At 36.3% G+C, this 25,907-nt stretch overlaps 1 protein-coding gene across 2 annotated transcripts; it reads right to left on the bottom strand.

The window, feature by feature from the left end:
- Positions 1 to 1,692: 1,692 nt before the first annotated feature.
- On the bottom strand, positions 1,693 to 25,907 carry LOC145683811 (trophoblast glycoprotein-like). 2 transcript variants are annotated; one of them, XM_081755404.1, is made up of 3 exons: positions 25,860 to 25,907; positions 16,693 to 16,799; positions 1,693 to 6,925 (listed from the first exon to the last, which is right to left on the bottom strand). In XM_081755404.1, the coding sequence occupies exon 3, from the start codon at positions 6,874 to 6,876 to the stop codon at positions 5,782 to 5,784; it is 1,095 nt and encodes a 364-aa protein (XP_081611530.1). In that variant the 5' UTR covers positions 6,877 to 6,925; positions 16,693 to 16,799; positions 25,860 to 25,907; the 3' UTR covers positions 1,693 to 5,781. The 2 variants fall into 2 exon arrangements, with proteins under 2 accessions (XP_081611530.1, XP_081611531.1); XM_081755405.1 differs by lacking the exon at positions 25,860 to 25,907 and adding an exon at positions 22,259 to 22,347.

Genomic DNA, 25,907 nt, shown 5'->3' on the forward strand with positions numbered 1-25,907 from the left:
AATAAAACTTTCTTGTCCGTTTAACAACATTTTGTTTTACTCATTCTAATTTTCGTATTTATAATTCTTTTCCTATGAAATTTACCACAAATATACATTTCCCGATTATACACATAATATCAGTATTAAAAGTACCCTGCAACATCATTATGAAATTATATTCTTAGAAGAAGACAGTTTAGAAATGCGAAAATCATTTTGAATATGAATGTATCATACATATGACCTAAAGAAATGTGGCTTCCTTTTTTTAGGTACAACTTTTTTTTTTTTTTTTTTTTTAATATTTTGTCCTTCGGCATTATTACGAATTTTAAATCAACATATTTGGTAATACATTCACCAACCCTAGACAACACTTTAGCCACACTGGAATATCGCTTCTCTGAGATCAGCAAAGGCAAGCAGTGTCAGTTCTGGTCATTGAAAAATGGGTGACCGCTTGCACTCACTAGATGCTGTTGATATTGAGCTTCCATAAGCATCGAGAGGACAATTGGAGGACCTATTTGAAAGAAATAAGTAGTTAACTCTGGTCTAGAAAGCCAAGATTAACGGTGAGCGGAGCGGAATGCTATCTACAGTGGCGTATTTAGGGGAGCTTCCGGGCTTAAGCCCCCCGAAATCTTACTATAATAAAGTATATGAAATATCTTGCCGAATTTGCACATTTTAGGGCAACCCCCCGGAAAGTTAGCAAATCCCCCTGAAACAAAATCTTAAATACGCCACTGGCTGTCTATATATATATATATATATATATATATATATATATATATATATATATATATATATATATATATATATATTACCCTAAAGGCATGAGTGCCATAAATCAGCTGGTAGACCCTGGTACCTTAAAAACCATCTACAGGACTTTTGCTTTTACTCAGCAATACTAACGAAAAGTGTGTGTGTACTTTATACAAAATAATCTTATTTTCAACATCTCGCGAATAGATATGTAGATCTGGCACCCTGTCTAGATGGCATGTACTAATAGTTGAGTGAATACTACGCAGCAACCGAATTTATATTTGGTGTCAACAAGGGCGCCCATGTTGTGGTTTCCAAGGGGGGCAAGTATAAGCAACGTTTCAAATAAAGTTTCAAATTTTGCTGTAATTAATGTAAAAATTCAATTGGGTTTTCGATATTCCCAAGTAAAATTTCCTCTTAGGGGAGAGGCGAGCGACCTTGGGTGTCAAGCAATAGACAGGATGCACTATTACCGAACCTCCGATCAGAAAATTGTTTTCAGCGGGAGAATGTTATATAGAAAAGGTTTTTGTCTCAATAAGGACATGAAGCATATCACTGTATTCCCATATTACAGTGTTGGCAACGTCGCAGTATGTGGAGTGGTGGATGTGACAGCAGTACCCAAGGTCAAACATCAATTCGGCTGCCGTGCACAATAGATTGTTGGAAGTTAAATTTGGCAACATCGCTGACAGTGATCTACTTTGTGACAAATGTTATTTATTATAATAATACTATTTCGGAATTTAAGGCTGCCAGCGTCCTTAAAGTGAAAAAAGAAAATTAGAATACGCAAATACATACCCACTATTTTAAAATTAATAGAAGAAAATCCAAAAAATTACAAATGACAAGTGTTTCTAATATATTTATTTCTTTTGAAAATAAAATTAGAAAAGTATGAACAATAATACACACCATGTTATTGCTATTCTCTAACACTGAAACAAAACAGCAAAATAAATTAGGTAATTCATTTTAAATTATCCTGTACAGTATTTACAGTTTCTGGAGAGAGTATGTTTCATATTAAAAAAAAAAAAAAAAAAAAAACTTCTAGGTAATAATAAATAAACATTGAGTTCAATGTCACTCATATTAATAATTGAGTGACGTTGAACACAATGTTTGAGTGCACACCTCTTATTACTTTAGCAGCCTTGAGCAATACAATTTTCTTAATAAATACTGATAGAGTAGTTACTTATGCTATATTTTGTTTAAGGGTAGTACCTTCAACACCATATTGCTATTAAACTCATTACTTGACGTCTTATCACAAAATACTTAGTTTATACTAATCTTACATTCGACTAGGTTATCACAAAAATACTGGCTGAATTGTTTTTACAACTTAAGTAATACCACTTAGAACATTTAATGCATGCTAAATAATTATTGCACTAGGGTATATAGAATGCTAATGCTGTCTTGTTACAGCATTCGGCTACTTCTTACCACTACTCATGTTACCTTAAATTGTTGTTTTCTTTAGTCTTGTGTTCTTCACCATTAACAGTGTATTTAATAATAGGTACATCAGCCTTCAGGCCTACTATGCTAAAAATTGTGTTTGTTTTGAATTAATTCTCTGAGGAATGAATTGCTTGTATAAGAAAATGTATAAAATTTTACAAATGACGGACGACGCTATTTGCATTTTTTGGCCGACTTTCTAGTCGTATTGCCTGTAGTATACATTAAATAAAATGAAGTAAAGTAAAATTGTAATTCTATAGAGTCATGATCGGGTATGTTAAGTTGTCAAGATCAGGAAAATGAATGAATTGTCACAATAGAGTAAAATAATGGTAAAATTCAGGAAGGAGTTCCAGCAGGGCGAAGAGGGCCTGCTACCAAGATCGCCAGGGTGAAAAATTGGGAAAAGTGAAAAATTAAAAGAATTGAGAATGGATGTATTTTATGTGTATTTGTAGTTAAGTGTGACAGTATGTAGGCAGTTTAAAGTGTAGAATTTTCACTAATCCCCCTTCCTCTTCTGCACACCACATTAGGGGATGTTAGCACTATCACCTTCACCGCTGAACTCTTAAAATGTTTAAAAAGTACATAGACAAGGTTTCACAAACTGTTTCCATAGATAGGTACAAAATAATACTACATTGCAGAAACACATTCACACAACAATATAAATATATCATTTAATAAGGAAAGTGAATAGCATACATTAAATTACCAACACTAATGATTATATGTAAATATATCTTACGGTTTGCAAAATCATAGTTATTTTTCGTCATGTTTAGTTACATACTCTATATAATGCAAAGTTTTGAGCATTGGTCATCTTAAAATTATTAGGATTTTAATTTTACATCAGTCTTCCTTCAACAGTCAAATTAATATTTTTGTACACAAATTATCTTTACAATGACGCATTATCAGTGTCTACCAATTAAGAAGTTTAAAAGTTTTCTTATGATATATATTATTTACAGATGTGCACCTTAAAGTTTAAAAATACACCGTGAGCATAAAGTCTGCCCTGATTATAAAAAAATATTACAGAATAACCGTTGGACAGAATAATGTAAATTCTGTTCCGTTATATACGTTAGTATTAAAGTTCTTTTAGAGACCAATAGATGGCACTAGTGCTACCCAAGAGTGACGCAATACGTTATTTGGCGCGCGCGGTGTAGTTGGCGAAATGGCATCGAAGAAGGAGAAAGCGCAATGCGTGCTGTGGTATCACGCTCTCCCCGCCACAGACACTACTCCACTGGACTTTTTTAAATGGGGCTATATCGAGGACAGAGTCTATTCCACACCTGTTGCTAACGTCGAGGAACTAAAGGCTAGGATACAAGCAGTTGTGGATACTGTGACAGAAGACATGTCCTGGTGGGAACTGGAATACCGCTTAGACATTCTCCGATCTACCAAGGGGGCGCACGTAGAACTGGTCTAACGTAAGTGGTCTTAAAAAAAAAAAAATAAAATAAAACTTGTAATACTAATCTATGTAACTGACCAGTATTTACATTATTATGTCAAACGGTTCTTCTGTAATAAATTTTTGTAATCAGCGCAAGACTTTATGCTCACCCTGTATAAACTGTGTACTTTTGAATATCTTATTATTTCGAAATTATAGTCTTATATATTTGTAACACACTCACTTCTCAAAAGTGAATGACAAACATATCACATTAAAATATATAATTTGTAAATGAAAGAAAGCTATGAAAATGTGTATACAATAGCAAATACCAATAACAAGCAATAGGGAAGCACTAACCTTCTGGGTAATCTAACAAATGTCTGGTGTGCTTTCCTCTTTAAGCCCCTCAAGATAATAAATTTAATAACAATAGCAAAATGAATTAATTTCCCTGAAATATTTTCATTTTTTCTATTTACGGGGGAGTCCGAAAATAAGTTTCCACGTTTGTTTTCCCCAGGAAAGCTAACAGCAACGGGAAAGCAAGGCGCGCAACACACCCAGGCACAAGTGGGTATCGTTCGCCCACGATCCTGCAAATGATGCCGTCGCAGCGCCTGCACAAAGCAGAGACGAATCTCTGTCTGAGCTTGGTAGCTATGGAGAGAAGGCGCGTTTTGAGGTCGTGGTCAAAGGAGGAAGTGCAAGCGGTTGTCCGCTATGAATGGGCACAACACGTATCGGAAACAGAAGTCCATAATCGCCTCGTAGCAGTCTATGGGCCTGACGTGATGTCGAAACAAATGTTGTGGAGATGATGTCGCCAATTCAGTGAGGGGCGGCAGCAAGTGCTGGACACACCAAGACCTGGAAGGGCGTGCACGGCCACTGCAAATGAAAATTGTGGATGGTGGATGACATTGTTAAAGCTTTGGAAACAATGCTGAAGTCACAGAAGTTGTTCGACGCTTCTTCCGTATGCAGAGCCCTGACTTTCTCCTGGAGAGGTTTTAGAAGATTATAGACCGGTAAAATGAAATGAAGTGAAATCTTTAAGTTTTACGTCCCACAGTTGTGCCGGTTAGGCTAAAGCAGACGGTGATGATGAATGAAATGGTGGAATGAAGAAAGTGGGAGGAAACGCTAGAACCCCGAGAAAACCCACGCACACGGTGTTTGTCCACCACAAAGTTCACTTGGCGGGGGCTGGGATCGAGCATTATAGACCGGTATGACAAATATTCGATGTACGTACGTGGTACTAGTGTGAAAAAATAAAGGTACGTCTGATCTTTAATGTCACATGTTATTTTTTGTTTTGAATCCCCGCCTCTGTACATACTCACCTGGGGAAACTAATTTTCGGACTCCCCCTCGTACATAAATAATTTAAGTATATTGTGGATCTTTTTTGTAATAAAGTTTGAAAGTACTTGAAACGTTGGCTAATTTGAAGTTGTACCTGCACTGAAATAATCAAACTGGAAGTTTTTAGTTATTTTGGTTGGTAGCTCACAGTAGGATTTAAAAACTGCACGGTAGCTCAGAATCTTCATAGGTTTGACGACCACTGTTTTAGACATCACAAACATTGGACATTTTTACGTTACAGTTTATTCTATTAAGATCGTTAATCTTTTCATGGCCAACATCATAGACAACAAAATAGCGTGTGTTTATCGCTTGGCTAATACACACATTTGCCAATGTAATTTGCTAATGATTTCCTGCAGTTGGCGAAACGAATTGTGTATTAGAATGTAACACAACGTTTGCAGTCCTAACGGTTGGTTTGTACATTGGGAGTTGTTAATTAGTCACCAACCCTTAGTCCACCACAGGCAAAATGATGATTTTCCTATTTGATTCACTGGCCCAAAGGACCGAGAGTCAAACTTCGTTTTTTAGGCTAGTGAGCTAGACAATTTCAAGTTTTTCCGATGTGCTGCTTATCATTAACATTAATGGTGGTCCATGAAAATAAGCTACCTGGCACATATATGTGCCATTTGGCAGCGAACGTGTTAAATCAAGTAAAATAACATACAGATATTATTGGAATAGTTTCATCTACCCTTAAAACCTTTTGTGATTGGAGCCTTTTCAATTACCACCTAAGTCAGTTCCATTGAATTTAATTTTTGTTTTGCGTCATCTACATCTGCTTCATTGGCCTGGTTTGTATTAGGACAAAGTCTACTCTTAATATATTCGCGTTTAATGTAACACAACATACCAACTATAGATAATATACCAAGAACAATGGCTATTGTTATTAATGTTGCAAACATGCATTGATCCTCTGTTAAGTAGGAGATGGATGTAACATTATTGTGAGTATTTTGTGAGCTCACATTGTTGACAGTGCTTGTATTGTTCGGAGAGGGTGTTGGATTTTCAGTTACTGCGTTATCAGAACTATCACTACACGTAAATGATTCATTCCATAGAACAGGGCAAGGGGATACACAGGCGGGGTACAAAGCAGCATTATCACGAAATTTGTAAAGGTACCAGCCACTTAATTGGGTCAACTTCGTAGAACATACCCATTTGTTTCGTGTCAAATCAAGTGTTTTAAGTTTAGGAAGAATTGTAAATGTTCTTGGTTCCAGATACTGTAGATGATTCATGGATAAATTAAGTGTGGTTAAATTTGGAACTCCTCTAAAATAATTAGGGGATATTTTATCAACAAAACAATTAGTCATACTTAATTTTCTCAGAGAATTAGATAGCATGATGGCATCATTATCCAAAATCAATTTATTATAGTTTAATGTTAAATATTCAAGTTGGTGGTTGGCTTCAAACGCTTTTGGAGGTAAAGATGTTAGTTTGTTATGGGATAAATCCACTTCTGTTAATTTATCCATCTTCAAGAAGACATCATCATTGATACGTTCTATCTGACAAGATATTAGCGCAAGTTCTTCAAGACCAGAGAGGTTTTCCATATCAAGAGTGTCGTTTCGTAATGTATGGATTGGTGTGTGTTCTATAGTTAGAGATCTAATATCTGAATCAAATCCTTTGGGAATATCTTCGCAGCCTTTGCAAATAGCAGTATCCATATTTTCACTACATTCGCAGCAAGTTGGACAAATTCCTTGCGATACACAATCTCTATTTCGTAGGAGCCAAAAAACAAGAAACATAATCAGAGTTGGAGTTGATTGCTTCCTGGAACGTTCAGGGATCGAAGCCATGGCAGTAAATACCTCTGAATATACACGAATGATAAACCAGTCTTAATATCTGAAAAGAATATAATAGTATTCAAATTTAAATTTAAAATTTAAATTAAATAAAACAATGACTTAACAAAAAAGTTGGTATATGTATTCTTTAGGATTTATTTTGGGTAAGGCCATACCAAGAAGTATATATGCGAGAGAGAGAGAGAGAGAGAGAGAGCTACACCGGAATTCTTAATACACAGAATAAAATGGCATTTCAAAGCATTTTAAATGCAACAATATAACTTCTTGAATTTTTAAAGTACATGATCTCTTCCTCGACATTTTCCTGGATCCTTCACATTGCTTTCACGAGTTATGGTCACCAAATATATTTTCTCCAGTGTTTTTGTTTTTTTATTGTTTTAGCAAAACATATATGAAATGATTGTATGTAGCGGTGATAATTCAACGGCAAAAGCAGCAAAAGATATACGAGAATTCACTGCTACATAAATCAAATCTTGTGCATTATTATTTAGTGATGATAGCAGCTTCTTCGACTTATCCTACTGCAAGAATTTTCCTATTTGCTGCTGCAAAACAAAATGTTGAACATTAAAATACAACATCAAGAAGAGCCATAGGATTTAACGCTCATTTGAAGAATGTAGATGATGAAAAAAGAGTAAACTAATAAGAATGCAGACCCATCATATACGTTGGCCACGCCTATTGGAAACAACAACCGGACATACTATATATCAGAAAGGCATAATGCAGTAATGACACAAGTGTTGGCACAACACGAGTGTGTTTGGATCATCGAACAATGTCGGAATAATTGTGGCATATTGTTATTGCGATTCTCGACCTTGGTGCCGTATTGAACGAAATATAACGAAGTGATGCGAGTGTGGAAGTGTGGGTCCAGCAAGACAATACATAACGACATGCAGAGTAACAGCTGCCTCTTCATATCGCGGACTGAGAGAACAGGCTCCTCGTAGGCATGATTATGGCAGATCGGACAGCCACATCACAAACACTAGTGCTCATATTTGAGGTTGATGAACAGTGACTAATGTCCTCACATACAGTTCTACGTCATTTTAGGTGATGGAGCATATTTGCATGGCAGCCATCATGATGCTGCAATGTCCTTGTATAGCACAACATAGCCTGTGCGGCTGGAATGGTGTCGCAAACATTAATCATCTAATAGCTTGGCATACTTTTGTAGGAGATATTTTGCCGCATGATGGAGGCATTTTTGTCTAGTGATATTTGGCAACAAGCTGATTGAGGCCTGCATTCTGCATATCCACACCGTGCTATTGTATTTCGTGTTGTCTGCACACTCTAATACGCATTGAAGGGTGTCTGGCTAGCAAATGGCATCGAGGAGCTTTTAGACTAGGCTTCAAACTTTAGTAACGTCCTTCACGAAACCACTCCCCAATTGAATAATGGGAATCGTATGTCGATCGCTTTATCTTACACTTTCAATATGAACATGATGCTTTACTGCTCCCTTTACCGATAGCTTCACCTGAACTCTCTCCTAACGAATATGTCTTTGGTAACGTGTTGCATACATATGGCTTGCTATACCCCAGGAGGACATCCCAAATCTTATACTTTTTATCAGAATTTCAGCTCTGCGTACCAAGAGAATAATTCGGCATTCTCAAGGTCAATTAATACTTGGCGCCTTACAATTTGGAGCAATAGTTTCTTATCGTCCAAATGGTACACTATTCCGGATTGCCAATAGTATTACAAATGGTACACCATTCCAGAAACAATTGGTCGAGCATTTTGTAAGCATATAGGGTGATACAGGGATAGAGTGACTACACGTTGCGTTTTTAACACGATTACCCCGTTTTTTCAGAAAATCGTCAGGTACTTTGAGAAAAATGCAAACTCGTTTAAAAGCAGAGACTCGTTTTCGGCTCGTAATTGCGTAGTGTGATTATTTACGTTTTTAAAACTTTATAGTTGTGCCTTCGGAATTTTGTAAGTTTCATGACTTACTTGTCCCTAATCCTGGTTCCTCTTAAATGTTAAAAGATAATGCAAAAACTGAATTTTGAATAAAGTTGAATAAATCAAAATTATCATGAACATGATCAAAATTATCATGAAATCAAAATTATCATTTTGAAAAGCTTTCATTAATACAAATAACGACTTAATAATGGCCACTGCTAGTGGATTGTCAAATTAGATCAGTTTGCCGAATGTTTATATTATATTCTAACATGGTCACTATAGACAGACATCAACACGACACACAGTCTACAATGATCAAACTTTTCGAACGAACTGGAAGCTTGATGGATGAACTAAAATGTCATATTGGCAGACCGTCTATGGCAACTTCAGCTGTAAAGACGTAGAAACCCATGAACTCTAGAGTCGCAGCCCAGACGTGCACGCAAACCGGCGCAGGTGAATCTGAGCACTAGCACCCATATATTGACTGCCGATGTGGGTACCTCAAAGTCAACCATAACGTTACAAAGAACATTGGCTACCATTAACAGGGATTACAGACGATGTAGAATTGTCCCACATTATCTCACTTCTGAGCAGGAACAAAGAAGGGTGGAAGTATACAAACACTGTTGAACAATCTCATGAATCAGTGTTTCATTAAACGAATTGTGACGTCGGACAAAATATAGGTTTATAAACGGAAGTCCGGACTTCTGTTATCAGTGATTGGAACCAAGCAAGGACGCAGAACCAGTGATGAAAGAGGAGTGGTTTGAACGCAATGTGATGCTTAGTGTGTGGTTGCACTTTGAAGATCCTGTGCACTAGTTGCTTGTTTATCATGGTTGTACTGTGAACGCTGAGTTTTAGTGTGAACAACTGGAACGAATGTATTAATCTGTGTCACAGAATAGCTCCACAAAGTTCTGTTGGTGCAACAGCACAATGCTCTCTGCTTTAGGTCTCCCGTCATCCAATAAAAATTTCGTAACTAGGAAGGTATTGAACTTTTACCTATGTCCAGCGTAGAGTCCTGACTCAACATCTTCAGATTATCACTCGTTCTATGCAATGGTACACTTCCTTTGGGGGTAAAACTTATGTCAATGAGGATAATGTGTAACGTCGAGTGCAAATGTTTTTCGACTCAAAGACCAAGATATGGTGTGCACAGGGCATTCGAAATTTGGCGGAAAGATAAGTATCCACTATAGAGCACAATGATCGTATTTTGTAGGGTAAAGTCTTTTCTATACTGTTTACTTGCACGTTTATTTACTACATAGTGTATGGTGCGAAACTTATGAGACTCCCTAGTATATAAGCTCCAAGTTGAAATATGCTGCTGTAATTTGGTACCCTTCACAATAAATGTATTACCAACAAATGGAAAAAAGTTCGATCGAAATTTCTTAGGTTGTTGGTATACAGATTAAAAGAGAAATCTGTATCTCAATAGAAAACTATAACATACTATTGGATAATTTAAATATTTACCCATTAGAACAAAGACGTAGTATTGGTGATTTGGTTTCACTTAAAAGTTCAAAATCAATTTAACTTCTAAGATATTATACCAACATTATATTTCCATATCTTCTCAGTTAGAACTCGAACTAGTAATACATATCTTTTCTATTGCAAAAAGTTAGGACCAACATATTAATAATCACCATTCCCAAGAATATGTTCTCCCTATAATATAAATTATGTGCATAAAATTGATATATGTACACTACTCCAAAATATAGTTGCACCCCTGAATTTTTCCAAGTCCCTTAACATTGTTGGGCAACAACGCATTCGAAATAATAGGAAAGGAAATTATAAGAAAAATCAACGAAAATTTCCGAACAGAACTCACAGTTCACAGTTTGATATAGTGAGTTTCTTTTTCGTTACTTAATGTAATGATACTTTTAGAACAAAATAGTATTTTGACAATGTTGAAAACTTGGTTGTAGATAAAACTCACTCGCTTTTCGATCATAAAAATCGTTAAAAAGACGAAGCTTGTTAAAATGTTGGTTATCTATCCGTACAACTGGAGGAAAACTTTGTAGTTGTTTCGATACTCACGCGTGTTAATTTCTGCTGATTCAATACTTCTAAATCTGGTTCGAATCACGCTGGGTGATTTTATTTATTTATATTTTGTAACTTGTCAGCTGTTCTTACCGTACAGTTTTATACTGTAATATATATGTTACATTGAGGTGATTGACAACTTTTTAACTTATCCAAAAATAAAAATCGCACAGGCGTAAAACCTTTTCTATGTATATTCCAATGTGTTTCCTCAATGGCGCAAATCGCTTTTTACATCGATTCATAATATTTTCATAAGACTTCTACTGTTCAGGAAATCACTCTTAGCAGCCCTAATAACTCCTTCACGACTACATTATTATTATTATTAAGCTAGGGAACAGTAAAAAAGTTTGATGGTACTAAATTTGATGAGACAAAATTTTATTTCTTCGCAGTTTGTTGTTACACCTATGAACTGTATATTGTGTTAGTACACCAAAACGATTTTAGACAACTTTCAACCTCATGTCACATTATATTTTTTTGCATTTACAGCCGTAACAGTTCTCAATACTATATTACAGTCATATATAACCGTTTTCTTGAGAGTATATCATAAGAATTCTCTCAGAGTTCCATAAAACACTGGCCATCACCTTACCCTGAATAATCTAACACGAGTATTTTGGGTGTGGAGATGAGGTGTGTTTACTGCTTTTAAACCTGTTTTGTTTTAGGTTTAAAGGGGTGGGTGTAAGTCATATATTTAATTTCGAATGTTACTAAAATATGTTTGTATCATCTTTATAAAGATAAATGATGTGCTTACAAGCGAGCACTCCCTCGCGTTTTCCTATAAAACTGGGGAGAAATCACAAAATTGGGGCCACACTTGTACACTATTTGATATATAGTAGCTCTGGGGCAGGGCGATGTTCCAATTCCGAAGGGAGAGGGGAAGAAGTATACTTGGAAAGAACAATGAACGTGCTGCCGACAGTGTTCGGCATTCAGACATTTGGGAACCTTTCTCGCTAATATTTTTGTCATACTCTGCCACAAATTTGTGTGTTAAGCACTTTATCAGAGGGTGTTGTGACCTCTGATACGAAATGTTAATAATTTCTTTAACACATCAAAGGTATTCGATTCTGAAATACCATGCCATGGATCATATCAATGTTTTCTAGGTCAACTATTGTTGAAGATGCAACGGAGCGAAGTCCATCATCAATGAATGTCTGAGTGTTTGAAAATCTGCAACTCAATTTCTCACAGTAGCATTAGAAGTTTCATGGCTTCCTTAACGATTGACACATATCAAGATTGATTTTTTGGTCATACTCTTCTTGTAAAGGCACTGAATAACAGTTCCGTCTTTCACCAGGTGTTGCTTGGTCATCCTATTTACAAGGTCATTCTGTCGATTCGCAGGGCTTTGGACAAAAGTCGATTGTATGGAATGGAGTATTCTGTATGAATCATGAACATTTTTTGTGCTACCTTGAACTATCCATATCAATTACACTATTTCGCTAAATATTTAACACAAAGGAACAGTAATAAGAATGATAAATCCACTCCATAACATTACAATATAGTACTTGGTTTATATTAAACAACAATCGGTACCTTTTATATGGCACCAGATTAATTCAAATTAAAACAAAATGGATGTACTATATGAACTCGGTATCGTAGGAATAGGTTCTATTTCCGCTCTTATCTTTATAGCAAAATTGGAAGCTTTAGAAATCAATATAACTTCCGCTTCCACTTCTGACCCTCTTGGTTCAAAAACTGTAATAGATAGATGTCAGTTAATAGTACTAATAGGACTTGAACATATTTAATTTTACGAATTTCTAAAAAAAATCGAATAATTATTTCCATTACCACTGTTACTGCTTTTATAATCACACTGTAGTATTTATTTCACCCAAGAGGCCCAAACTTTAAAAGAAGAGAGCTTTTCATCGCAGTCATCTCCTTTTTAAGTAAATCCAACACCAGAATAGAAATCAGTCAGTCCATTTAAAGGTTGTTGCTTTGTGTATGTTCATAGTTATTAACTATTAATATTATTAGCTTTGATAACTGCATTACCTAAATGTATAGGCAACTATTATATGATATTAGAATAAGAGTCAATAAGAACAGTAACCATCCCTGTAGCATTCGGTACTACAGTGATTGGACCATCGTTCCAGTCTTAATGTATTATACCAAGTGTTCTACTTTTTGGATATAGGAAAACCAGATTTAGAATTTATAATCTACAAATTCTTATCTAGTACACATTAGTTTTCTAACAAATTTTCAGAGTATTAAAGTTTAAATTGGATATATGCATAGATATCTCTAACGTTGCCTATGTTAACTTTACGTTTCGCTATATTGGAGTAGCACTTGTAAATGAGCCATAGAAAATGATACTTCATAATCTCAAAATATTTTTTCCAAGAATGAATCAAATTGTTACTTTTCTTAAACAGCATATCTCTTCCTATGGCGTAATGCTCATATAGCGCTTGGTCTGGGACAAAATGTCCCCCTTGGTCCACCTATGGGATGGTTCTGCCTAGTCAAGTTACAATCATTCAGAACTTATAAAACAACATCCACAGATGCAACTAATTCAATATTTGGTACCAGCTCGTCCAAGAAATATTCGTCAAATTCCGCAGGTGATTTCGTTTGCTGGAGACTTAGAAATCAAGTAGATATTTTTTATATTAGGTCTTCCTGCAGAGTCTTTAGTCAATGTGACAAGAATACCGACGTCTTTGCCAATGCGCTAAGATTTCACTACTCCACGATCAGAACATCGGTTCACCTAATGTATGGTATGAATTAGTTTAGTTTAAATTTGAAAAATAAGCGAACACGGCCTATGGAACCCGGAACTTTAATGTTCACAAAAAACTCTCCACTGACTTCTATCCTTAGCTAAATGAATCCAGTTTCTACTTTGTATTCCAATTACTGCGAGATCCATCTTAATATTGTCTTCCCATCTGCGCCTAGGTCTTCCTAATGGTCGTTTTCCGATTGGTCTTCCAGTCAAGTCTTTGAAAGCGTTTCTACTTTCTTCCATCCTAGCTAGATGGCCTGCCCACCTAAGCCTCCTAGACTTGATTACCCTAACAATGTTTGGTAAACCGTATAAATTATGTAGCTCCTCATTATGAAGTTTCCGCTATTCCTCATTCCCGTTCCTCTTGGGTCCGAATATTCGCCTCAGGATCTTGTTCTCAAATACTTTTAGTCTATGTTCTTTCCTCAGAGTAAGCGACCATGTTTCGCAATCATACAGAACAACAAGTATGATTATCGTTTTATATATTTTAAACTTCAAATTCCTCGAAAGAATTCGCGACGACAAGAGATTTTGAACTGAATAATAACACGAATTCCCTGCTTTTAATCGACATTTAATTTCTTCGTGTATATGACTTTCGTTTGTTAATATTGATCGTAGATATTTGAAATTATCCACTTCATCAGAAGTTTTATTTAATATTTTAACGCATCCATAATTTGCCATATTACGGTCCCGACGCACTTCCATGTATTTAGTTTCCTCTGCATTTACTTCTAAACCCAAGTCACTGCAAGCGTTTATTTCTATTGTTCTCCTATCATACCCTATTAAATTTACATAATCAGCATATTCCATAACCTGGTGAACACCTTCAACTGTAGGCCCTGATTACTATATTTGATTTTCCTTATAGCGTATTCCAGGACAAAGCTGAATAATAATGGCGACAACGCATCTCCTTGTTTCAGGCCATTCGCGAGGTGAAAGCTTGTCGACAAAAAAAATCCTACCCGGACTTTACTTTGGGATTCGTTTAAAGATACTTTAATCAATCTAATGAGCATTTTCGGTATTCCAAATTCTGCAAGGACGTTGTATAATGTTTCTCTCCTAACCGAGTCGTATGCCTTTCTAAAATCAATAAATAATTGATGTAGATCAGTTTTAGGGGAAAATGGGGGAATGGTGACCATTTATGTGAAATTGCAAAAATCTCACAAACTGTTATCGAATAGAATGATACGTAAAGGAAAGCTGCATTAGAAAGAACAATACTTCTATTATATCCTTGTTTAGTACTTTGTCCGTTCTCGTTATTAATTACTCTTACAGAAGTGAAAAATTAACAGTAAATGTTAAAGCGCAATTCCTCTACTGGTAGGGTAATGATACTAAGCAACCTTCGTAATAGTACAAATTCAGTACAAGTTTTTGAAACAGAAACCATATTTTTCGGACTCGTATTTATTAATAATCATGTAGACTTTTAAATGTAAAAATATACAAAATTTTGGTCACAAATGCAAATGTTTGACGCTTATTATGAAAAGCATTCTTGCACTCATTATGTGCCCATTACGAACAATTCGTACATCTTGTTCGATGTTTTTATCTTCCCAATCAATTTCTGTTTGACAGCCAGATTCAAAAATTTCCCTCCAGTGATAGCATACTTTGATCATTTTCCATAAAATTGTAATAACAAAGCAGCGGGGGAAATAGCACTCAGATTGAGCGTCATTATCCGATTGGGGGAGCAGTTACTACCACTCTACATGTAAAAATTTCAAAACTGTAGTTGAGAGTTTAATTCACAGATTTTACTGCCTAGAAAATTTACTGCATTTTATGCGAGATTAGTTTAACTGTCGCGTTGTAAATGGTCACTCTTAGTGTTAGGTACTAGATGTGAGCACAGGTTAGATCCACATTACATGTTATGAAACAGTCACACAGAGATGTGCACCATTAGCCGACTCTCCGCTAATTCTAAGGAAGAGCAATAACAACCGTCGTGTGGTGGAACTTACTGTCCGAGAGTCCTATTATTTATTATTGAATGCTTAAAATTCCCTGTTATTTATTTTGTGTAAAATATGTGCACTATAGAAAATAAACTACTTTTGATCCCCTTTCCCCCATTATTAAAATGCAAGTAATGTTCTAAAAGTGAAAATCACAGATATATATTAAGATTATGGAAACGACCCGCATAGTATAGACAGTACACAATATATTGCAGCCCTTGAATGCAGAATAGCAAAGGAGTTACTGAAACGACGGCGAAAGCGATCGCTAGTACATCATTATCATAAACATCAAAGCTTTAGTGCAAGATGTCTGTTGAAATCGAAAGGTTTAGTGGGGTCACTTGTTTGGTTTAATAATACAATTTGTTTATTGCTTCCAGCAAGAGAGGATCAGGCATTGCTGCAGCAAGGGCCCCCAAGGAAACAGGGCCTCGGGAAAATAAAGGTATAAGTCAATTCATTGGGATGCATCTCCATCTTTCAGTTTGAAGTCCTACGATTATGCCTCTTAGTCTAAGGAAGATGGATAATTAAGGCAAACGACTTCTTTTGGCTTCTAGGATTGAGATCAAGCTTCAATTGCTACATCTAGAAAATAACTTATTTGGGGACCCTCACAAATACGTTATCGTACTCGGGCCAACTTATTGATTGGAGGGAAGGATAACCTTTTTGCATCATCAGGCCTCTCAAGAGACTTGTCATGGCACTGTCCTCAAGAGAGAGCAGTGTATGTGTGTGGTCCTTCGATAACCAATATTACAAATTTCTTAAGCTAGCATGTATGAATTTCCAGATAACGTGTCAATGAGAGAGAGAGAAAGAGAGAAAGAGAAAGAGAAAGAGAGAGAGAGAGAGAGGTTTATGTCTCATTTTAACTTGTAATCAGTGCTGGAAATGAACGTAAGAATTTCAAATAGGCAAATTTGATTAGAACACTGTTCAATTGAAACTCACCTCTTAAACCTTTTACTGTTATTAACTGCTTCCGAACCAGAGTTCGAACTCAGCAAGTTTGCATCCTCATTAGAGACGAGTATTCATCATTATCACAGCCTGGAGCACTGTAATGAGATACAATTTATAAATACTACGTATGTTACTTTTAAAAGGAGACAAAGAGCAGTAGATAAAGTACTGTATTTAAAAGTGTATCTTTATATATAGAGTACACAAGTGAATAAACAATCTTTTCCGGCAGAACGGGAATAATACAGTTTCCAGGAGTGGAGTATTTTCAGCGGTTGCTCATATGCAACATATACAGGGTGTTTCAAAACAACGCCGATAACGTTTGGGAGGTGATTCCTGACACCAAGATAAGACAAAAGTATAGTGCAACCTGGGTGTACAAATGCTTCCTTTCGGAGTTATAGGCTGCCTGGAAACATGAAAAATTGAACTTTAAAGGTCCATAGCTCCAATACTATGGTACATCGTAGTCGGGCCAAGGCTTCACTTAGAAACTAATACGTGCGCTACCCAAAAATGCATGTTTCAGAATCCTAAAGTACTCACGCAATAAATTTCATATAGGGAGTTCGGCTACGGGCACATAATTTGAAGTACTCACCAACTTCCTCTATAAAAATTGTTGCGGAAGTACCGCACGATTCTGTAACTTGAAGATTTGGATATTGCGCATACTAGTTCCTACATACACTCTTGACCCGCAACAATTTTTATTTCGACGGGACGTATGGGGTAATGGTGCGCGCAAATATGCATGATTCCCCTACCCATTCAAATATTGTGGATCAAGTTGTAAGTTCATTCTTCATCATTTTTCATTACAGATGCCGCTCAGGAACATTAGGAAAACAACAAAAGAATTCCTATTCGTAAGAAACTTTGCAAAACGCTGTCGATGCAACGAGACGATGACATAAAAAATTAGAGAAATAGGATGATGTTACCACATATCAGAATCGACATTGAGAAAATACTTGATACTAAACCGGCCATCAGTACCAAGATTAGGCAGCCATTCAGTCCTTCCCAAAGAAATAGAGTTAGAACTAAGAGACTGTGTGTTTACTCTGAGTAAAGTATTTTATGGATTGACATCGAAAGAGCTTAGGCGTGTGGCATTTCGATAAGCTGAAGAGATGAAAATAAAGAATAATTTTAACAGAGACGTAGGGTTAGCAGGATAGGACTGGTTATATGAGTTCATATAGTGACACCTTGATGTTAAGAGTGAGGCAGCCTGAGGGAACAAGTTTGAACAGGATTACCGGAAGTGAAAGCGTTTGCTAAAAATACCTATTCAGAGATGGAGTGGGTCAGTGGGTCGGTAGGTCAAGTTTCCTGAGTGGGTCAGCGGGTCGTGGGTCAACAGCATGTGACCCACTGCGCCCACCACCCACTGTGACCCACCACCCATCATGACCCATCACCCATCATGACCTACTGTGACCCACCGACTCAGTCTGATCTACCGACCCACTTTGCTCACTGCATTGTAGACAATATCTTCTGAACACTGGTAACTTTAACTTTGTTTTACTTTCAAGACCTTCATTTCCCTTCCTTTTCCATTTGTTTCTGTCTACTTACCTGAGGTGAGTATATCTAACCAAGTGAAAAAAGAACTTCAGGCACTTTTGGATATTGATATTTTTAATAGTAATAATAGCAATAGGACTTACACTACAACTTGGCTTTCGAGACCTGTGAGTTTTTAGAGCTAACTACTGGAAAAAATACATTTTTGAATCACTGTAATATATAAATTATTATATAAAAATTGAAAGTAACTATGTGTGCCTGATCATTCACGGTCAAATTGCAAAGTCAAATGAAATTACTTTTGGTATATAGTTAGGCCTTAATCCAAATTGGGATGTTATATTGCTTTTATTAAAATGCATAATATCCTAAGGAGGTAGTGAGGATTCAAATTTTTGCGAAAAAAAAAATGAGTATCTCGCAACCCGTTAAACTTACGGAGCTGAAATTCAGTGTATTAACTCTTTATTGAAAATAAACAGAATGTGTCCTAGCATTTTTTAAAATTCTCCTTTACTTAGGGAGGCACTTTCTATATATGGAAATTTGTAGTGAGTTGGTTTGTAAAAATGATCCGATATTAGTTAAGAAAAAAAATCAGAAACAAAAAATACAGTACTTTGCTTCATATATCCATTGCTTTTTACTATAATAATTGCTGAAGCTTATATTTATTATATGGAGCGCTTACATCACAGGGCAATCAACCCATAAAGTTGTGGGAAAAACAGACATAAAATTTGTACTATAAGCTTAATTACACGGAAATTTTAAGTTTGCATTGTACGCATAATTATATCAAAAATGTTACTCTTTTTTTTCCCTTTACGTTGGTCTACTTACCTTGATTTGGAACTTTCAAATTTCATCATTTTTTCCACTGAGAAGTATCGATAATTCATCAAGGAAATAATTATACTATGATAATTTAATTGAAATTCATCGTAATTTGGAACATGGAAAACAGCAGTGTGGTAATTGAAGGGGAAGAAGGAGGGAAATTCCCATTTACCTCTGAACACTTTCCAGGAACCTCGTTCCCTTTCGCTTTCTAGAGGGGTGAGGAAACTTGGTAATGGCATCAAACCTTCATGTGTAATTACAAAAATTAAATTTATAAACAAATAAGAAATCATCAGTTTATCAGTCTTTAATTGATAATTTATGCACAATATTCCCTATCGAAGGTGTGGTAGATGAAGTTTCTGTTCTCCATGAGTCGACATTACTAACTAACATGATCGGAATGGAAAATTTGTTGTATGGTGATAGAGAGGTGATACTTCTTGCTGAGTATTTCAAAACTGACCGAGAAAAATCGTTATCAGACTTAAGTCTAACAAGCAGATTGTCGATGAGGAGTTGCAGAATTGGGTAGAAGTATTATCAATTTCCACGACAGAGTGCGAACGGGGATTTCCCCTTATGAATTTACAGATGACTGATATTAGAAATAGACTAAGTGCTCAAACATTGTCTAACTTGTTCATCAATGTTAATGGCCCACCGCTAGACAAGCTCAAAGTAGACGAGCTAGTTATTTCTTGGCTCAAGGACGGACATTATTCCGCTGCGGAAGATTTACCACGAAAAATTTCTGGAGGTCAACAGGAAATAAACCCGATTTTATATTTGTTTTAAGGTGGCAAATTACGAGTTATGGAAAATGTATACTTGTATTACTAATGGATTATTTGTCTTATTCAACTTTGTACCTAATTTTTAGTAAGTCTCTTCTTTGCTTTAGGTAAACTACTTTGAATAAATATTCATAATAATTGCAATTATGCATAATTGTAACTTAAATTAAACGTGGTGTTTTAGTGATTACACAAATTACAATTATGAGCATACTTTATGGAGATGCTCTCACAGAGGGTACCCGAGCACCTTCATACACTATAAAAAACTGATTTTTTAAGTCTTTTGTGAGAAAAATACTGTGAACTGAGAAACCATAACCTTTTCCATATTGTACAGGAGTATTTTCCTGTGAACAGAAGTTTCTTTTGGAATGCGTTGAGAAATTAACACTTGCAAGAATGCTCTCTTAGTACAAGTATATTTTAGGCACACACTAATTCCCCCCCCCCCCTCCACCTCGAACTGTTTCAATTTCCTCACTGACGAACAGTTTACCATTTGATATTGTAAAGGTCAGATCCACCGTTATTGTAACAGAGTGGTGCTTGAGCAATTGACTAGAAATTCAAACTCCGATTAGTGACCCTTTCACAGTCTTGTTTTATTACAAGTGTAAACTCTTTAGTCAGTACAGAAGAGGCCGTGGATCGTGTTCAGAGTTGATGACGATGGCTTTTGATGAGTCAGAGTAGGTCACAGGGGGTGGTAGGTCATGGTGAATCGTGGGTCAGAGTGGGTCATGGTGGTTGGTGGGTCAGTGGGTCGTGGGTCACGGTGGGTGGTGGGTCAGTGGGTCGTGGGTCAAGTTTTCATAGTCCCACGCCAATTCTGGACCTATTATCAACACATTTCTTAGTTTAGTCGACTACTATTTCAGACTATTAATAAAGTGTGAATTACAACTGCATTCGTGTTTTCATTAACCTTCGGATCTCCAGATTTGCTGCGCACAATTACCCCATAGCGTGAAACTTGCGAGCACACAAATATCTTGTTTTATAGCAGTATAATTTCCCTATGTTTAATTATAGACCTAAGCTAATATTACTGTATGGCGGCACAGTGGAGAAAGAGCCTATTCAGGTAATTACTATTTCTTTGTTCTCATTATCAACACCACACGAACGTATTTGGCTTAGATGCGCACAATTCCCCTTCTCTCTCTTACGCATTGTATTATCTAGTTTTGGTACTAACAACAGATGTTAAATTTTAGTCAATCCGGAATTCAGAGATTAAATATTCGACTCTGGTCCACCGACAGTCTCTACACAAGCAGATGACATATTCTTGTCCTCGATTATTACTATAAGCGATTTAGAAGTTATGACCGGCTGGTCCTAGTCCCTAGGTGTTGGATTTAATCAAATTTCATTTTATTATGTCAAAGGATTCTCAAGATAAATTAATAACAGTATTTTTCATTTTAATTTGTTTAGCGATAGTCACTTTGTTTGCAATGCATTTTATCTTTGCCTCTACGTCACTTCTATTGAATTTGTTTTTAATCAAAAGTGAGAGATGTGTATTTTGTGAAACAAAAATCATTCTTATACGCCATTACTATGCCTTTATATCCAAGAATTTAAAAGAAACACGTTAATAAATAGTAAAATTTCAGCCTCCTTCCATCGTTGGGAGTAGATTTAGAAAGTACGTGCAAGTAAATAAGTTATTCATAATTTGATAAATAAATAAACAAGTAAGAACACTCATATTTAAATTTCGTGCTTATGTGTAAGGGCGCCGATTTCTCTATAAATTTGGGGGACCCATTCAGATGCAGAAGGTACGTATATATATAAAGGTTTTAAGATAAATTGCACTCAAATTACGCCAAATATTGTATATTCATGAGTACAATAGGGAGACCCCATGAGCTTTGGAGGGCCCTGCCCCCCAGGATCGGCGCCCTTGCTTATGTGCCAAGTATTTGAAAAGAAAGTACATAATAGCATTGCGAAATCTTTTACACCTCGTACTCACCCTTCAAAGTGAAATTTCTCACGTGTGGAATTTCACAAAATCTGTCTTACCCATATAGTCTAGGGTGTAACAAGAGGATTTGTACAAAAACTCAGTTTCTCACGGCGTACGGTTCGGAGATCGGAAAAAAAAGGCAAGAAAAAATTAACGCCTTACTTCAGTCTTTAAGTGTTACACTTCGCTAAAATCCATACCTTAGTCCTTATGGAGAACATTCTACAAAATTTCCGTTTTCTATATGCACCTGTTTCAGAGATTTGGAGATGAGTAAGTAAAACTTCTAATCATCTAATATATATATATATATATATATATATATATATATATATATATATATATATATATATATATATATATATATATATATCAGCTCATTACTTACTATTTCATAGTAGTTTTCAACACAATAAGGTTCCGTTTTAAAATGACGTACCGGTATTAGCACACTAGTTTTGCTGTATTAGTGATCACGAGATTTCAGACTCCCTGAAATACTGCTGCCACCTGGCGGAAAAAATAAACGCTAAAAGTCAGACGGTCAATTGTTTTACTGCCGACTTGAAATTACGTTATGCTATAGATTCGTATAAGTAGAATGGGTCATAGAACAGATACAGCCGTTTGTCTGTCGACAGAAACTAGTAACAAGGGCCCCATTATTGTTATTGTTTTCAGTCCATTTTCAATTATAGAAATTACTTGCAAAAATAATTTGCCTTCAGTTATGCTACTTGTTTATTTTTACCGGCCTAATCTCGTGACCAACTGATGTGTTGCAGTGCTATCGGTTACGAGCGAAAAACATAAATCAATGAACGATTGCGTAAATCACAAATCAGTTTACTAGTCGAATAAATAACTTAATCACTTCCACTGTCAACCTAAGTACAGTGTTCTAGAAGTTACGATTTCGGCTTCAAACAACATGGGTTCAATTTTCTTTTCTGTTCTTTTTCTTGTTTTTGTAGGTAAAAAAGCTAAAAAAAAATAATAATTGGTGTTTCACTTTATTTTCATGACACTTTATCTTCGTTATCTTTAATCCATTTCCTCTTTCAAGATAATTCTTTTCGGAAACTTAAACAAAAATTACAAGTCAAATCAAAACACAATTATTGTACGTTCCATATGTAATTCATGCCTTTGGAACCTACCGGAAACAAACCTGGAAGTAGGGCCTACTGGCGGAAATGCGCTATGTTTCGGCCAGTGGCGTATTTACGATTTAGTTTCAGGGAGGGCTTTGCTAACTTTCGGAGGGGGGGCTTTGCCTGAAAATGTGAAAATTCTGGAAGATATTTCATATACTTTACTATAGTAAGTAAGATTTCGGGGGGCTTAATCCCGGAAGCCCCCCTAAATACGCCACTGGTTTCGGCCGTCCATTTGGATACTGGAACTACGTTCCCAAACTCGAACTATTATTTGGTTTAAATCGAGAATTTCGCTAGCCGAAAATTTTGTCGGGGGAAGGAATGAAAAATTGAAATGTCATCAGGGATGGTGTGTGTGTGTGTGTGAATTCTTCTCCCCCAAAGTTCAGTGGTAGAGCGTTCACCTCTGGTGCATGGGGCCCTTGGTTCGATCGTAGCTCGCGCCAAGTGAGCTTTGTGGTGGACAAACACCGTGTGTGTGGGTTTTCTCGGCGTTCTCCCGTTTCCTCCCAGTTTCTTCATTCCGCTATTTCATTCATTTCTCATCATCACCGTTCCTTTAGCCCAATCGGCATAAACGTGGGACGTAGAACTTAAAGATTTCATATCTTTCCTCGCCCCCCAAGTATGCCTGGAAGAAACTTTGTTAGTTACTGAGTAAGAAGATCCTACAGAACCTATATCATTATCTGTGTTTTTTAATGGTTATAGTAGGTAACGAAGCGCCTACAACATTTACTTTCGCCACACTTGATTACTACTGGTCACAGAAGAACATTTTTTTTACTACTACTTATGAGTATTTAAAACAAAACTTATTATTAAGAGTGGGACCACTGTGGCTCAGTGGTAGAGCGCTTACCTCTGGTGCATGGGGTCCTTGGTTCGGTCCCCGGTCATGTAAGTTTGTGGTATTCAACATTGTGCTCCTAGGTCATTTCCTCCCACTTTCTCATTCCACGAATTCTTCCATTATCATTCACTTACTTTAATCAGTCTCCCTTAGCCTAAAGGGTAATCGTGAGGCGTTAACTCAAAGATTTCATTTCATTTTCTGTTATTAAGATTAGCCAGCATAAGATATAATTAATTGGCTGTTTTTTACTTCATCTTCTATCAAGAATCCAGCTTCTTGACATTACGAAAAGCCAGAGAACATTCCAGGAACATTGCAGAGAACATTCGGACGAATGTTGATAGCCAACACATGAAACTCGACAGTGTTCGAAGTAGAAAAAAAAAAAAAACAGAGGCGGTATGTTTTATTACCATTTTAACTCGACACACCATCTGTATAAATGTTGAAATACATTGAGGGTATATTGCCTAAAAGGTTGCATTTCTATTTACATAATGACTCAAAACCATGAAAGAGTTTCTCCGTAGTTACGGGGATATGGAGGGGCTTTGAACCCTGCCCCCCAACTTTCTGAGAAAAATAAAAAGAAATATTCTCTTATGTTGTATTATAGAGAATTATACATGAAAAGATCAAACACCGAATTTTTAGACAAACAATTTCCCCCAGGACAACTTGCGGACCTCCCAATCGACTGACTGTAGGTTATTCCAGACCTCCGGAAGATCCGCCCCCACAACAGACATCCCCTAAATCCACCTATGCTCAAAACGCGGCAACAATATGCATTAAGGTAAGAAGATACATACATACATAATTAAAAAATTGAATATGGCATAACAAAACATAAGCGCTTAACATAAAAGAACAAACAAAACAATAGATTTAACATAAACCACTTATCTAAGCAAAACAACAGACGTTTTTCATTGCTTAAACTATATTTTTCTCGTAAATACGACTCAGTTATGTATTTTTTTTCTAATTGCAGACACAAAAGAAGTTCTGGTGAACTCAACAATGCTTTCCGATTTCAGTTTAAACGAATCGCATCTTCAATACACTCTTTTCTATTTGAATTGGACCCATGGTCCATGACTCATTCCTTTCTCTTATGTGGCCCTTACGTGCAACCAATACAACCAACACGAGTTTTTGCTTATATTAGGAGCAAGGAGTGAAGTTCTTTGTAGACACGTCATTTTAAAAAATAACACAAAATAAAAGTATTGGGAAAAAGAAAATAAAAATGTTGCCAACTCAAAATCTTTGGCGTGGAAAGCTATTCGTCAATTACTGTGTATAAAATCGATTTATTAAAGGTATCGTATATTAGCAACCACTTTCCAGTGACGGTATGTCTTCATCACCGAAAAAACAGAGGCGATATGTCATACCACTGCATACCTTCTCACTGAAACTCGATAACTACATAATAATGTCATAATCGTTTCGTACTTTTATACGTAGTATTTATATTCCTAATTTACAGTTTGTACAGTACCTCGTTAATTTCTGTTACTATACACACCTGTAGCCAGCCCAAAAATGTAGGGGGCCGGTAGAAGTTAGGGGGGCGATCCAACCATATTATAGTTCATCACCATATTATAGTTCATTTGCAAACTTACCATGAACATTTTAGAGAGGTCAGTACAAATTAAGGGCCCGGCCCTTGTGTACCCCGTGGATACGGGTCTGTTACTATAAACGTTTTATAGCCAGAGAAAAGAAGGTACTGTCTACCCTTTCCCTGCAGTTTTCTGGCTTAGAAATCCTGTTAAAGCACTTTACGTAAGTAGTTAGAACCTGTCTTCAGGTATAACAGGCAATTAAGACACAAACAAGAACATTCTCTGCACTATTAATATTAGCCCATTACTTTAATAAAACGTAAGCCTATCTACCAACCTACTTATGGTCTATGTATGGTTTAACATTGACATGCCGGCTACATTCTAAGTACTTACATAAGGCAGTTACATCCTTGCTACATCCGTGTCCGTGTTACTGCTGAC

The sequence above is a fragment of the Thermobia domestica genome, chromosome 4 (genome assembly GCF_964235325.1).
Source record: "Thermobia domestica chromosome 4, izTheDome1.hap1.1, whole genome shotgun sequence".
Classification (NCBI taxonomy): Eukaryota; Metazoa; Arthropoda; class Insecta; order Zygentoma; family Lepismatidae; genus Thermobia; species Thermobia domestica.

What these genes read in the sequence shown, in the direction of transcription:
- LOC145683811 (XM_081755404.1), bottom strand. Translation starts at nt 6,876, where the DNA reads ATGGCTTCGATCCCTGAACGTTCCAGGAAGCAATCAACTCCAACTCTG.